The following is a 15,021-nucleotide window of genomic DNA, read 5'->3' as shown; positions in this document are numbered from 1 at the left end:
TTGGCGCTGTATTAAACTCTTCCAGCTGCCCTGATGCCGGGTGGCTCACTGGGTAATAATGGGGTTAGGGCTAGGTGTGTATTATCAGCTAGCCCTAAGCTCGAAATTCATGGTGTCACACCAATATTATACATGGCCACCATGAATTTCTAGTAAAGATAAAAAAAAACACAACTCACAGAAAAATATTTTTATTAGAAATAAAACACAACACAATTAGTGACTCCATCTTTATTGAAATAAAGAACCCCCCTCCGCAGTAATCCTGGGTCAAGGGTCCCGCGCCGTCCAATCTGGATCCAATATCATCTGAAAGAAAGAAAAAAAAAACTACACACTTCAGTGCAGACTCGGACTGGCTACCGGAGGAAACTCCAGTAATGCCAGGCCTGGATTCAGGACACACGCACACACACACACCACACAGTGTGCGCGTGCACACAAACACATACACACCGCACACAGTGTGCGTGCACACACACACCACACACAGCGTGCGCACACCACACACAGCGTGCGCGCACACACACCACACTGCGCGCACACACACACACACTGCGCAGAATCACACACACTGCACACACACACTGCACACACACACACACACACTGCACAGAATCACACACATAGCACAGACACACACACAGCACAGACACACAGCTGTGAGTGCTTTCCTGCGGTGACATGGCATTCAGAAGGTGAGCTCAGGTCAACGCAGGGGTGCACACACAGCACTGTGAACTTGTCAAGGAAGGAATTTTGGGTCAAGACTGCTAATGGAGTCTTTGTTTTCGATAACCAGAGACGGTGCCACATTAGCATTGGCATTACTCCACTGATCTCTCTCCCCCTCATGAAGCTTTTTCTGCGAGACGCGTAGGGGCATACATCGATCTAATCAACGTGACCTCCCATGGGTAAGCCGACTGCTTGAGGACCTATACCTATAACTATTGATGAACCCCTTTTGATTTATATGTTATATCATGGTTCATTACTACTGATATGTGTACAGGATTTTTTGTCCTTAATTACAGATTGCTTTCCATATTGTATATTTATGCCTGGTTTAAACTATGATTATGGCAGTTTCACTAGCCAATGGTATCTGTCAGGCTATTACAATTGAGGTCTTATTTCTATTATCCAGTAGGGTTTTTATTGTGCCATTTTTCTAGTCCTCGTTCCCTGCCCCTCCCCCCCCCCCTTTTTCATGTAATTTTGTATTACTATTATAATTGTTATCCCCATATCTAAATAAAAATTAAATATTTTTACGTGTAAGTGATTTTTGGGTGATATTGATTATGTTTATATATATTGATGGCACACAGAGTCCTTTTTCGTCTCTTAAAATTAACTGTATATTAATGCCGATATATATCAATGTATAAAAGACAAAGAACACACAGACAACATGCTCTCTCCTTGAGTCAGCAATACCCACTGAGCTCATTATTATATTGAAAGAAACTTAATTATTACAGAAGGCACCTTCGGCCTTGAAAATGATACACAGAGTTTATGGGAGTGTCACTCCCCTATTTCTCCCAGCAGATGTTCATTAAAACATTCTTTCTATGTGAACATTACTGATAACACTTCTTACAGCTTGACATTCTGGCTTCATCTTTGGTTAACTCCTTCATGATTATACAACTTTAAATTATACTATAGGTCTGTGCAATGGCTACATAGACAGACAGATAATTTTGCATCTAAATCTACATTTTGATTATTTACATACACAGATATTCTTATTACGTTTAAACAAACATACTACAGCTCAGGTGACCTCCACAAACTCACCTCACCTGAGCCCCGGTGTCCTAGGCGGCTGCTGTGCTGGTAGCGTAGCAATTGCGTCCTCCTGTCAACTGATCTCCAGTCCTGTTGTAACCGCGCGCGCTCCCGCGGTCACAACGGGATCTGAAGAATCGAGGGCGCATGCGCCGCCCTCTCGTACACCCAGCTGCGCGGTACAGCGGGCTTCAGTAACATGGCGTCTGAGATAAGCGCTATGTGCAGGCGCCAACTCTGACATTATGTCACTGAAGAGGGAAATTTAAATACAGCCAGAGAGAGGGAGGAACAGGCAGCGGGTGGGGATACACGTGCATAACACACCCGGACATCAGGAGAGAGGGAGGAACAGGCTGGTGGGGGGGTGGGGAACACGTGCATAACACGCCCGGACATTAGGAGAGAGGTGCACACGTCAATAAAAAGTGCACGAATTTTCAAATTTTATAAAGTTGGATTTCGCTGCCTAAACACCCGAGCTGCACCCTGATGGTATGTACACACTGTGCCTGATAGTGCCAGTGCTGCACTGGCTGCACCTTATACACGAAAATCCTGATGTTTGGTTCCCTTTAAGTGTGTTGTAGGGACACAGATACAGTCTTGGTCATGTGACTTAGTGGGAGTGGTGTGCAGAGTCTTAGCAGTAAAGAGTATTCCATATTTCTGCCAGATACCCACAGAAATATTGAAATCTGAAAAAAGAGACTTCTGCTCATTGAAGGTAAGAACTGCTCACATAGGGTTCAACTCCACAGCAAACAAGTGCTCTAGCACTGGCATCTCAGCAGGGATATTCCCCTACTGCACATGTGTGTCTGGGTCGCTGTGACAGTTTACAGGACATAACTCAGGGCACACAGACAGAAGGCAGAGGGGAGCCTTAGCAGCTGAGCCTATATCTTGGCTTGTGAGCATTAGAACAGGCCGGCGATTACAGGGTAACATGAAAAATGTCCGGCTTGCATTATGACTAGAACATGACAATATCGTTTTAAGTACTAACCTATGATGCGTTCCTAAGCAGTTCATGTTATATGTTCTACATTTCATTTTCTGCATACTTTACAAGTAGTAGAATTTGCTTTGATATAGGCAACTGGATTTTGACAATGAAAAGGCGAAGGATAACGCCCGAAAAAGACGCCATACATTATGTCAGTGCCATCACTGACAAACCTGGATTGACCATGAAATACATCAATCCCCTTAAAGGTGAGTTAAAACAAGTTTTAACTAAATTGCCTTAATATTGTCATGCATTAGAATGACTGTCTTAGGTAATGATAAATATTTTCTACAGGAAGAGGAGTGTTTGCTGAAACTGAAATCGAAAAAGGGAGTTTTGTTGCAGAATATCGAGGCGAGCTCATCAATTTGGATGAGAGCCAGAAAAGGTCCATAAAGGACCCCAATTTTAAGAACTTCGTGTACGAATTTCAGTGGAATGAAAAAATATGGTGGTAAGTAATCAGTTTTTTTAATGCATTTTAGAGGGTATCCATCTTTCCCCAGTTGATAGCCAGTCCTGCTAATGTCCTGTCTCTGCTGATCATGTGAATCCACTGCAGTCAGTTACTGAGGCAGCACCATTTTTGAAACATCAGGTAACATAAAGAAGCACCCTTAGGGCTAAGACACACATCGAAAAAAATTTCGGATCCGAAATTCGGGTCTGAATTTGCGCAATTTCGTATCCGAAATTTTTTTTGGACATCCAAAATTCGGATGTAAATTAAATGGGAAAATGAAAAAAAATAAATAAAAATTTCGGCCTGAAATTCGGTTTTGTTTACAAGTACAGCCGAATTTCGGACCGAATTTTTTTCCCCCATTTATTATAATGGGGCTGAAATTCAGTCTGAAAATGAAAATTCAGACATGCATCCGAATTTTTTTTTCGGATCGGCCGATCCGAAAAAAATTTGGACGTGTGTTTTACCCCATTGAAATCAATGCATTTCAATGGGGTCCGAATTTCGGATCCAAAATCCGAAATATTTTCGGACGTATTTTAGCCCTTAAGAGGGCAATATGAATAGGGGTTAGTTTGCTATTTAATAGCTAAATCAGGTAGATTTAGGGCTTTTAAACATATTGGTATACCCAGAAATCTCTCATTACAGTGAAGATGTAGCCTCTCTGACTTTACCAGCACAACAAAGGCAGCAAAATGTCTAAATTAAAAGCAGAGATGCATACTTTCCATGGCCGTTGGCAGTTTAGCTAGCATCAAACTGGTGACAAATTCCTTTAATAGATGTCAACCAGTGTCATTTCTTAAGATGACTGTAACAAGGGAATTTTGTCACCAGTTTTTCAGTGTGGAGTTCTCTCACTGTTTGGTAGGCACGGTGGTCAGACAGCAGAAACCAACTTATGTTATTTAATTATAGAGATTTAAAGGAGTTCTGTCAGGGCAAAAAAAGAAATTATACTCCCCTGCTCCTGCAGACGCTGTCAGCAATCCATGGGTCCGTCCTCCGGTCGGCGGCGCTGTGGTGTCACTTTCCTGACACTGCCCGGCCTGGAGTGCTTCCGGGTCGGGCTGTGTGCAGGGTCTTTTTGCGTCATATGACGCGTCGGGGGCAGGCTCCAACCCCCTGATGACACACTGTTGTTCCCACCCACCAGTGCCTCACAAATGTAAGCAGGGACTACTAAATTCAAAGTCCCTGTTCTTCCCACCCACTTTGACGTGCTGGTGGGTGGGAACACATGGAAACTCCATGTGCGTCAATGTGGGAAGGGACAGCCGGTAAAGCCTTCTGCAGTGATACTGTAGGAGTGTTCCCAGGCTGTCCCCGCCCACCGTGTCTCCATGGAGTGTATCCTTGGGTTTGCCTTCCATCCGGCACTTTGGCCTGTACGCCAGAGGGCAGGGATACCTTGAGGCAGGCTGTTCACTGCTAGTAGTATTATCTGGACACCTTCCCCTCTTCTGAGCACTTTGGTGCTTGCTCATCACAATTTATATGCAAATGAGCTCCACAAGCAGGATTAGTCCCCATTGTTATGAGGGGGGCTATTCCCATCCCTTACTGGAGTTTCACAGTGCTGAAGGGCTGCATAATGCCCCTCATTACCATGAGAACTCCTGCCATGCTCATTTTCATAGAACATTTTATAGCTTAGATTAAATAAGATTTCTTTGTCACTCCATTGGGAGACCCAGACAATTGGGTGTATAGCTACTGCCTCCGGAGGCCACACAAAGTATTACACTTTAAAAAGTGTAACCCCTCCCCTCTGCCTATACACCCTCCCGTGCATCACGGGCCCATCAGTTTTATGCTTTGTGTTGAAGGAGGCACACATGCACACAAGCTCCACATTTTAGTCAGCAGCAGCTGCTGATTGTATCGGATGGAAGAAAAGAGGGCCCCCCACAGGGCCCCCGGCATGCTCCCTTCTCACCCCACTGAGTCGGCGGTGCTGTTAAGGTTGAGGTACCCATTGCGGGTACAGAGGCTGGAGCCCACATGCCGTTTTCCTTCCCCATCCCTTAGGGGCTCTGGGAGAAGTGGGATCCTAACCGGTCATCCAGGCACTGGGACCGGGCTCCATCCGCAGCCCCTGGGGGAATCTGACGGACAGGAGACTGGATATCATCAGGGACAGGGCCCTGCATCCATAAGGTACTCTGTGTCCCCTTAGGGACGGTACATGCAGCGCCTGTATTACAGACGCCGCAGCGGCTCCTATGTGGTTTCTGAGGCCGGGACTATCGCGCCGACCGCGCCTGTTGGCCGGCCGCGCTTTTAACTTTAGTCCCCGGCTTTTGCGGCCTAGTACCATATACTCCCGCCCCCGGGCCTGCCAGTCAGGGGTAAGGGCGGGACGGCCGACTGGACGTCGGCAGTGAGGGCTGGAGCATACTTTGGTATCCTCCTCCCCCCTCACTGAACACTGTGGGGCAACAGTTTCCCGCACTTTATTAGGCACGCCCACGGCTCCATCCTCCCCTCAGAACGCTGGCAGCCATTGTTATAATCACTTCTGCCGGTGGGGGATTTCAGAACGGGCTCTGCAGTTCTGGGAGAAGTGGGATCCTAACCGGTCGCCGGTCACTGGGACCGGGCTCCCTCCGCAGCCCCTGGGGGAATCTGACGGACAGGAGGCTGGATATCATCAGGGACAGGGCCCTGCATCCATGAGGTATTCTGTGTCCCCTTAGGGACGGTGCATGCAGCGCCTGTGTTACAGACGCCGCAGCGGCTGCAGTGTGGTTTGTGAGCCGGGACTACCGCGCCGACCGCGCCTGCTGGCCGACCGCGCTTTTAACTTTAGTCCCCGGCTTTTGCGGCCTAGTACTGTACTCCCGCCCCCGGGCCTGCCAGTCAGGAGTAAGAGCGGGACGGCCGACTGGACGTCGGCAGTGAGGGCTGGAGCATGCTTTGGTATCCTCCTCCCCCCTCACTGAGCACTGTGGGGCACCAGATGCCCGCACTTTATTAGGCACTCCCACGGCTCCATCCTCCCCTCAGAATGCTGGCAGCCATTGTTATAATCATTTCTGCCGGTGGGGGATTTCAGACCGGGCTCCGCAGTTCTGGGAGAAGTGGGATCCTAACCGGTCGCCGGTCACTGGGACCGGGCTCCCTCCGCAGCCCCTGCATCCATGAGGTACTCTGTGTCCCCTTAGGGACGGTGCATGCAGCGCCTGTGTTTCAGACGTCGCAGCGGCTGCTGTGTGGTTTGTGAGCCGGGACTACCGCGCCGCCCGCGCCTGTTGGCCGGCCGCGTTTTTAACTTTAGTCCCCAGCTTTTGCGGCCTAGTACATGTACTCCCGCCCCCGGGCCTGCCAGTCAGGGGTAAGAGCGGGACGGCCGACTGGTCGGCAGTGAGGGCTGGAGCATGCTTTGTTATCCTCCTCCCCCCTCACTGAGCACTGTGGGGCACCAGATGCCCGCACTTTATTAGGCACTCCCACGGCTCCCTCCTCCCCTCAGATCGCTGGCAGCCATTGTTATAATCACTTCTGCCGGTGGAGGATTTCAGAATGAGCTCTGCAGCTCTGGGAGTCCCAAGCAGGGAATCTGGTGGACACTCCACCGCTTGGGGCGGTTGGTAAGCCACACCAGTTGTCAGGTGCTGGACCCCCTTGGGTGCCGTAGTGTGTATGTGTATATATATATATATATATATATATATATATATATATATATATATATATATTGTATACATTTTCTCTATTTGGCAGCATTATTTGCTTTTGGCTATATCTCTAAGAGGAGACAACAGCATGTTGTCCGCAGAAAGCAAGGGTGCCAAGGCACAGGCTTATTTTGCGACCTGTACCTCTTGTGCGGCTATGTTACCTGCAGGTTCCACCTACCCTCATTGTGACAATGCTAGGCCCCTGTGGCACTCACTCAGCCGGAGCCTCCGGCACTGGTGGGACCCTCGGCTCAGGTGGTACTGCCGGTTTCCACTGCACAGATGGAAGGGACAGAGTTTACAATTTTGACTGAGAAACTCTGAGTCGCTTCACATTCCATGGCTCAGTCTATGGACAGATGGTCTGCTAAGATACTAGAAGCTTGGCAGTCCAGATCAGTAACACAGGGCCAGGGCACTGTGAGTTCATCATCCCCAGGCCCCTCTCGGTCGGTACAGCAAAGGGCTCCTGGGGTGGCACCCAGATCCCACGGTGAGAACTCCGACACGGACCGCAGCCTCAGACAGGCTAAGCGGGCTTGCTGGGAACCTTCCCCGGCTGCATCACGCGGTTCGGGGTCTCAGCATGAGGACCCTCTGGAGGATGAAGCGGAGGTCGCAGCTCAGGGCTCTGATCCTGACGTTGCTCTCAATCTGGATGCACCTGAAGGGGACGCCATAGTAAATGACCTTATAAAGTCCATCAACCAGGTGCTAGTCCTTCTTCCCCAACTCCACCTATAGAGGAGTCGGCTTCACAGTAGGAGAAACACCAGTTTAGGTTTCCCAAACGTACCTAGAGTGCGTTTTTCGATCACTCTAACTTCAGAGATGCTGTCCAGAAGCACAGAGCATTTCCGGACAAGCGCTTTACTAAGCGCCTTAATGACACACGTTACCCTTTCCCCCCTGACGTTGTTAAGGGTTGGGCTCAGTGTCCCAAGGTGGATCCTCCAGTCTCCAGACTGGCGGCTAGATCCGTAGTATTAGTGGCAGATGGTTCATCGCTCAAGGATGCCACTGACAGGCAAATAGAGCTCATGATGAAATCCATCTATGAAGCCATAGGCGCGTCTTTTGCTCCGGTCTTCGCAGTCGAGTGGGCACTCCAAGCTATCATCAGCTTGTCTGTCTGAGACTAATGCGGTCGCACGTACCTCTGCTCCGCAGGTTGTGTCTTTGACTTCTCAGGCGTCGGCTTTTTCGTCCTACGCCATGAACGCCGTCCTGGACTCTGCGAGCCGTACAGCGGTAGCATCCGCCAATTCGGTGGCAGTCCGCAGGGCCATGTGGCTACGCGACTGGAAGGCAGACTCTGCTTCCAAGAAGTTCTTAACCGGTTTGCCATTTTCTGGCGGCCGTTTGTTTGGCGAGCAATTGGATGAAAAACCGATGGGTGAGAGACATTCCGTCTCACGGTTACAGGATAGAGCTCAGCTCTCATCCTCCGACTTGTCTCTGCAAATGGAGTTGTGATCCCCGTTCCGCTTCAAGAACGTGGTCGCGGTCTTTACTCCAACTTGTTCGGGGTACCAAAAAAGGACGGATCATTCCGGTCCATTTCCGGGCCTCATTCTGCTCAACAGACACGTGAGAACCAGACGGTTTTGGATGGAATCTCTCCGCTCAGTCATCGCTTCGATGTCCCAGGGAGTCTTCCTAGCATCAATCGACTTCAGGGATGCTTATCTCCATGTGCCGATTACACCAGAGCATCAACGCTCCCGGTGTTTCGCCATCCGGGTCGAACACTTTCAGCTCGTGACTCTGCCTTTCGGCCTGGCGACAGTCCCACGGGTCTTCACCAAGGTCATGGCATCAGTGGCGATGAGCCTACACTCTCAGGGACACTCGGGATCCCTTACTTAGACGATCTCCTAAGTCAAGGCACCCTCCCGGGTGGCATGTCAACACAGCCTGAACATTCTTTTGGAGACTCTCCAGAGGTTCGGGTGGATCATCAATTTCCCAAAGTAAAAATTGACACCGACCCAATTCACTGACTTACCTCGGGATGGAGTTCATTCTCCCTCAGAGATAGTGAAGCTTCCGCTGGACAAACAGCGTTCACTGCAAACAGGGGTGCACTTTCTCCTTCGGGCTCAGTCTCACCCCTTGAGGCGCCTCACGCGCTTCCTAGAGAAGATGGTGGCAGCAATGGAGACAGTTCCCCTTGCGCAGTTTCATCTGCGTCCACTCCAATGGCACATTCTCCGCAAATGGGACAGGAGGTCGACGTCCCTAGACAGGAACGTCTCTCTTTCACTGGCAGACAAAACCTCTCCTCAGTGGTGGCTTCTTCCCACTTCTTGGTCGAAAGAAAGGTCCTTCCTGCTCACATCCTGGGCTATGGTCACGACGGACGAGAGTTTGTCAGGGTGGACAGCGGTCTTCCTCCACCACAGGGCTCAGGGAACCTGGACTCTGACAGAGTCCTCCCTTCAGATCAATGTTCTGGAGATAAGGGCAGTGTAGCTAGCCCTAAAGTCGTTCCAGCGGTGGCTGGACGGCAGGCAGATCCGGATACAGTCGGACGACGCCACGGCGGTCGCGTACATCATCCACCAGCACAGAGCGCTGGCGGCAGACGCATCAGTTCAAGGCTGGTCGCAATTTCGACTGACTTATGTATTTCCTCCTCTGGCGCTGCTGCCCAGAGTGTTACTCAAGATCGGGTCCGACTGCCGCCGCGCCTTCCTCGTCGCTCCAGACTGGCCGAGGAGGTCGTGATACCTGGATCTGTGGCACCTCACGGTGGGTCGACCGTGGGCACTCCCGGACCGACCAGACTGGCTGTCTCAAGGGCCATTTTCCATCTGAATTCTGCGGTCTTCAACCTGACTGGGTGGCCATTGAGTCCTGGCTCTTAGCGTTCTCAGAGTTATCGCTATCACGCCTTTCGCAGAAGGTGGTCTTCCTAGTGGCAGGCACATCACTTCGGAGAGTGTCTGAGCTAGCAGCGCTGTCATGCAAGCCCCCTTCCTGGTGTTTCGCCAGGATGAAGTGGTTCTGCGTCCGGTCCCGGAATTCCTACTTAAGGTGGTATCCTCCTTTTCTTCTCAATCAGGATATCTCCTTACCTTCTTTTGGCTCCCATCCAGTTCACAATTGTGAAAAGGATTGCACTTGTTAGATCGCGGGAGAGCACTCCGGCTCTTCTTTTCGCACACTGCGCCCCCGCGCCGTTCTGATGCGCTCTTTGTCCTGGTCACTGGCCAGCGTAAGGGGTCGCAGGCTTCCAAGTTAACCTTGGCTCGGTGGATCAAGGAACTGACCCTTGAAGCCTACCGTTCTTCTGGGCTTCCGATTCCTTTAGAGCTGAAAGCCCATTCTACCAGAGCCGCAGACGCATCCTGGGCATTGCGTCACCAGGCTACGGCTCAGCAGGTGTGTCAGCACTACCTGATCGAGTCTGCACACTTTCACGAAACACTATCAGGTTCATGCCTATGCTGTGGCAAATGCCAGCCTAGGTAGGCGAGTCCTTCAGGAGGCGGTTGCTCACCTGTAAGAGAGGGCCGTTTTTTCGGCTCTTTTTATCGAGGTATTCTTTTACCCACCCAGGGACTGCTTTTGGACATCCCAATTGTCTGGGTCTCCCAATGGAGCGACAAAGAAGAAGGGAATTTTGTTTACTTACCGTAAATTCCTTTTCTTCTAGCTCCTATTGGGAGACCCAGCACCCGCCCCTGTTCCCTTCGGGCTGTTGTTCTTTTGTGTACACATGTTGTTCATGTTGAAGGGTTCTTTTGGTTCATGGTTTCAGTTCTCCGAACATCCTTCGGATTGAATTTACCTTAGACCAATTTATAAGTTCCTCCTTCCTGCTTTGGCACCAAAACTGATGGGCCCGTGATGCACGGGAGGGTGTATAGGCAGAGGGGAGGGGTTACACTTTTTAAAGTGTAATACTTTGTGTGGCCTCCGGAGGCAGTAGCTATACACCCAATTGTCTGGGTCTCCCAATAGGAGCTAGAAGAAAAGGAATTTACGGTAAGTAAACAAAATTCCCTTCGTTGCCTTCCTCTGCACTCTGCCCACTGTTCCATGGCTTACCTATCTTTTAGTAAAACTCCACGCTAAAAAACTAGTGACAGACTCCCTTTAAATACATTTGTATTGTCTTGGTTATATTATAATCAACCAGTTATTTCTACATGTCAAGATTCATGTACATTTTTTTCTTTTATATCAGCATTGATGCATCCCAAGACAATGACTCATTAGGAAGATTAGTTAATGATGAATATAAAAACCCAAATTGCAAAATGAAGAAAGTTATGGTTGAAAAAAAGCCACATTTGTGCCTTTTTGCCATTAGCGACATCAACCCTGGAGAAGAAATTACATACAATTATGGGGATAGTAGTTTCCCTTGGAGAGAAAAGGTATAATTATATTACTTTGTTAGAATATTCAATCTAAAGACATTTATTAGGTGTCTAAAACTACAAATTACTAAATGTATCACTACAAAGACCAGACACCCATTTAATGTACAGTGTATGGAAGGTGTCCTATCTACTGATGACAGCTATCAAGTGAATTAAGGGCCTGGTGAGATCAATATCAACATGGCCATTATTGTTCCACAGAAGTGTCTTGCAGTACCTTATTCACCTCTGTTCACATATCAGTTCTTGGCCAAAATAAGCATGAATAGAAGTATTTATTCAGTGTTTGAACACACATGTATCAGATGCGTTTAATTGACTATCAAAAAAAGGCATGTATTACAGCCCCATTGATTTCAATGGGAGCACACACACACACTTTGCCATTTAAGCGCAGCCTGTTCTCCTCACCTATTAACATGAGCGGGGCAGCTGAAAAAGCTGAATGCTCTTTAAAAGCATCAGTTTAAATGACAATATCAAAATAGCATCTAAAAAAACTGAAGACAGATGCCTGTGTGTTTGAGCCCTTGTCAAAAATGTAATGAGCACAGGGTAGCAGGAGAAATGTATAAACAGGTGTAAAGTATGATGTATACATTTCAGGTTGATAAGGAAATAATGGGAGATATACACCTATGCTTTAAAGGTATATCTCCATGCTTGGATAACTCGTGTCCGCAATTATCATTACCCTTTGCTTGCGAGCCCAATAAATCTATGCCACACAATGTCGTAGAATTTTGGAAAAGGTTGTATTGTATAATTACAATGGATGAGGTTAAATACCTCCAATTATATCACATGGTGAGGTAACAAAACATATGTTAATTTACAGAAGATAATTGGTTAGTATATATAAACATGGGTTATATTCATCATGTGGGCTCCATTTCAACGAATTTCAGTTTAGTTATTAGTATACAGTACCAATGCAGCATCCTACCTTTGGAGGCAGTATTGGACAAAGAAATTACTAAGAAAATGATATGGTTAGACAGAAAACTGGTTAACAAGTATACTAATAAGTGTTTATACTTCAACTTATCCTGGGTCTTAAGGTACCGTCACACTAAGCAACATCGCTAGCAACATCGCTGCTGATGCACAACTTGCTAGTGATGTTGATGTGTGTGACATCCAGCAACAACCTGGCCCCTGCTGGGAGGTCGTTGGTTGTTGCTGAATGTTTTGGGCCATTTTTTAGTTGTTGCTCTCCCGCTGTGAAGCACACATCGCTATGTGTGACAGCGACAGAGCAACAACTAAATGTGCAGGGAGCAGGGAGCCGGCTTCTGCAGACGCTGGTAACCACGGTAAACAGCGGGTAACCAAGAAGCCCTTACCTTGGTTACCCGATATATACCTTCGTTACCAGCGTCCGCCGCTCTCAGCTGTCAGTGCCGGCTCCTGCTCTGTGCACATGTAGCTGCAGTACACATCGGGTAATTAACTGTGTACTGTGGCTAGGTGTGCAGGGAGCCAGCGCTAAGCGGTGTGCGCTGGTAACAAAGGTAAATATCGGGTTGATTACCTGATATTTACCTTAGTTACCAAGCGCAGCATGCTTCCACGACGCTCCAGCGATCCCTGCAAGGTCAGGTTGCTGGTGGGATCGCTGGAGCGTCGCTTAGTGTGACATCTCACGAGCGACCTTCTAGCAACTTACCAGCGATCCCTATCAGGTTGTATCGTTGTTGGGATCGCTGGTAAGTTGTTTAGTGTGACTAGGCCTTTAATGTCCAAGGATAGGCAATATAGATAGACCACTTAGGACATTACAGAATGTGCGAACACTTTGTGTTTAGAGAAAGCAGAGTTAAAGGTCACAGTCTTCTAGACATCTAATAAGAGACTTGACTACACATTGAGCAATACTTTAGAACTATAGAACTTATCTATCTAGTGAATTCATAGATATTTCCACAACGAGGTCATGCACCAAGTGGGGACATTCACCACATCCAGACTTAATTTCCAACATTCAAAGCACCCTGCCTCTTCCTTTCAGGTCACGGTGCTCGTGGGGACATATTCACACATATTTCAGGTCATGCACCAAGTGGGGACATTCACCACATTCAGACTTCATAACCAACATTCAAAGCACCCTGCCTCTTCCTTTCAGGTTACGGTGCTCGTGGGGACATACACACATTTCAGGTCATACACCAAGTGGGGACATTCACCACATCCAGACTTCATTTCCAACATTCAAAGCACCCTGCCTCTTCCTTTCAGATCACGGTGCTCGTGGGGACATACTCACACACATTTCAGGTCATGCACCAAGTGGGGACATTCACCACATCCAGACTTCATAACCAACATTCAAAGCACCCTGCCTCTTCCTTTCAGGTCACGGTGTTCGTGGGGACATACTCACACACATTTCAGGTCATGCACCAATCACGCTATTTGTCTTTAGTGTTGAAAATGCTGATTGGTGGGGTGCAGACATCTGACACTCCCACTAATCTGCTATTCAGCGATGTCTCCCTGACAGAACCAGAAGCAGATGGCTTTGTTCACTGTGTAATGGATCTGCCAGGTTACTTTAGCTCAGTTCAGAGTCACTAGTATGGGAGCTGAGCTGCTGCAGTCTGGCATGGCCACTGCATAGTAAATTGAGCTATCTGCTTCTGGCTCCTTTCACAATGTAGATCTTACTATGTTGGCTCTACACCCTCTGATCAGATTCAAGCCTATCCTGATGATATTGCATTAACATGCAAAACTCAAAAACTCATTTAAAAGGAAACCTGTCAGGTGGAATATACACAATAACTTACAGATGGAGAAAAAGAAATCTTGTGTGGCATGGCGCACCAGTGAGAAGCGCTTGGGCGCCATGCCACACAAGGCATTTACATTTGCTGTACAGCTGCTATTGTTCGCTGCACAGCGAATGTAAATAGGACATGGACGGTTCTATTGAGCTAGACGCGCCCTATTGTATTTGCAGCGGCGAATATAAATAGAACGTGGCCACGATTTTAATGGAACGCGGCTGCTTCTATTCAGCCGTCCGTGTTCTATTGTATATGCAGGACTGCCCGCGGCTAAAGTAAATTTGCCATGATTTATTTACTTTATTTCCAGGTTTGTGTCCTGTCTTACTATGTAGGCGCAGAAAATCGGGCCTCGTGGCATGATGGGACACAAGAAAATATTTGCTCCATCTGCAGGTTATGAGAGGCATTGTCCACCTCACATGAAGTCCAGAAGCAAGTTTTGACAGCTCCCCCTCTCCCTGGCTTCTGCAGAAGCACCCACTGAAGTCCCAAGGGTGCCCATATTTTGACTCTGAAGCCATGTCTCTCCCATATACTGCAATAAGAGAACCACAGCTTAAGAGTCATATCAGCACCTGCTGCAATTCAGGTATAAATAAAAACAAATTTGGTTGTTAATTTGGTACTGTTCCTATGTTTAAACTATGTAGGTGGCTGACAAACCCATGGTTACAAATGAAAACCAGAAGGATCTAGAGGTGTCCTGCTATAGTAGCCCCGAAACTGCACCATGTCTCCATACAGAGCAAGCTACCTCTCCAAAGATTGAGGTAAATTCAAGATCATGTTTCAGCTTTCTTTCTACATGTTTAACCATTACAACAAGTGAAAGGAGGCCATTAAATGTATCAATGTGTTTGATTTTCAT

At 48.0% G+C, this 15,021-nt stretch overlaps 1 protein-coding gene across 1 annotated transcript in view; it reads left to right on the top strand.

The window, feature by feature from the left end:
• LOC142312113 (uncharacterized) overlaps positions 1-15,021 on the top strand; it is a 56,699-nt gene that overhangs the window by 34,997 nt on the left and 6,681 nt on the right. Inside the window, exons 7-10 of the mRNA XM_075350995.1 lie at positions 2,899-3,018; positions 3,107-3,266; positions 11,160-11,352; positions 14,804-14,923. Of these exons, the coding sequence (XP_075207110.1) occupies positions 2,899-3,018; positions 3,107-3,266; positions 11,160-11,352; positions 14,804-14,923 (593 nt within the window). The remainder of the gene's footprint in view (positions 1-2,898; positions 3,019-3,106; positions 3,267-11,159; positions 11,353-14,803; positions 14,924-15,021) is intronic.

Source organism: Anomaloglossus baeobatrachus, chromosome 5 (assembly GCF_048569485.1).
Source record: "Anomaloglossus baeobatrachus isolate aAnoBae1 chromosome 5, aAnoBae1.hap1, whole genome shotgun sequence".
Lineage (NCBI taxonomy): Eukaryota > Metazoa > Chordata > Amphibia > Anura > Aromobatidae > Anomaloglossus > Anomaloglossus baeobatrachus.
The sequence above is the reverse complement of the archived record's forward strand: the minus strand, read 5'-3'. Positions and strand labels throughout refer to the sequence as shown.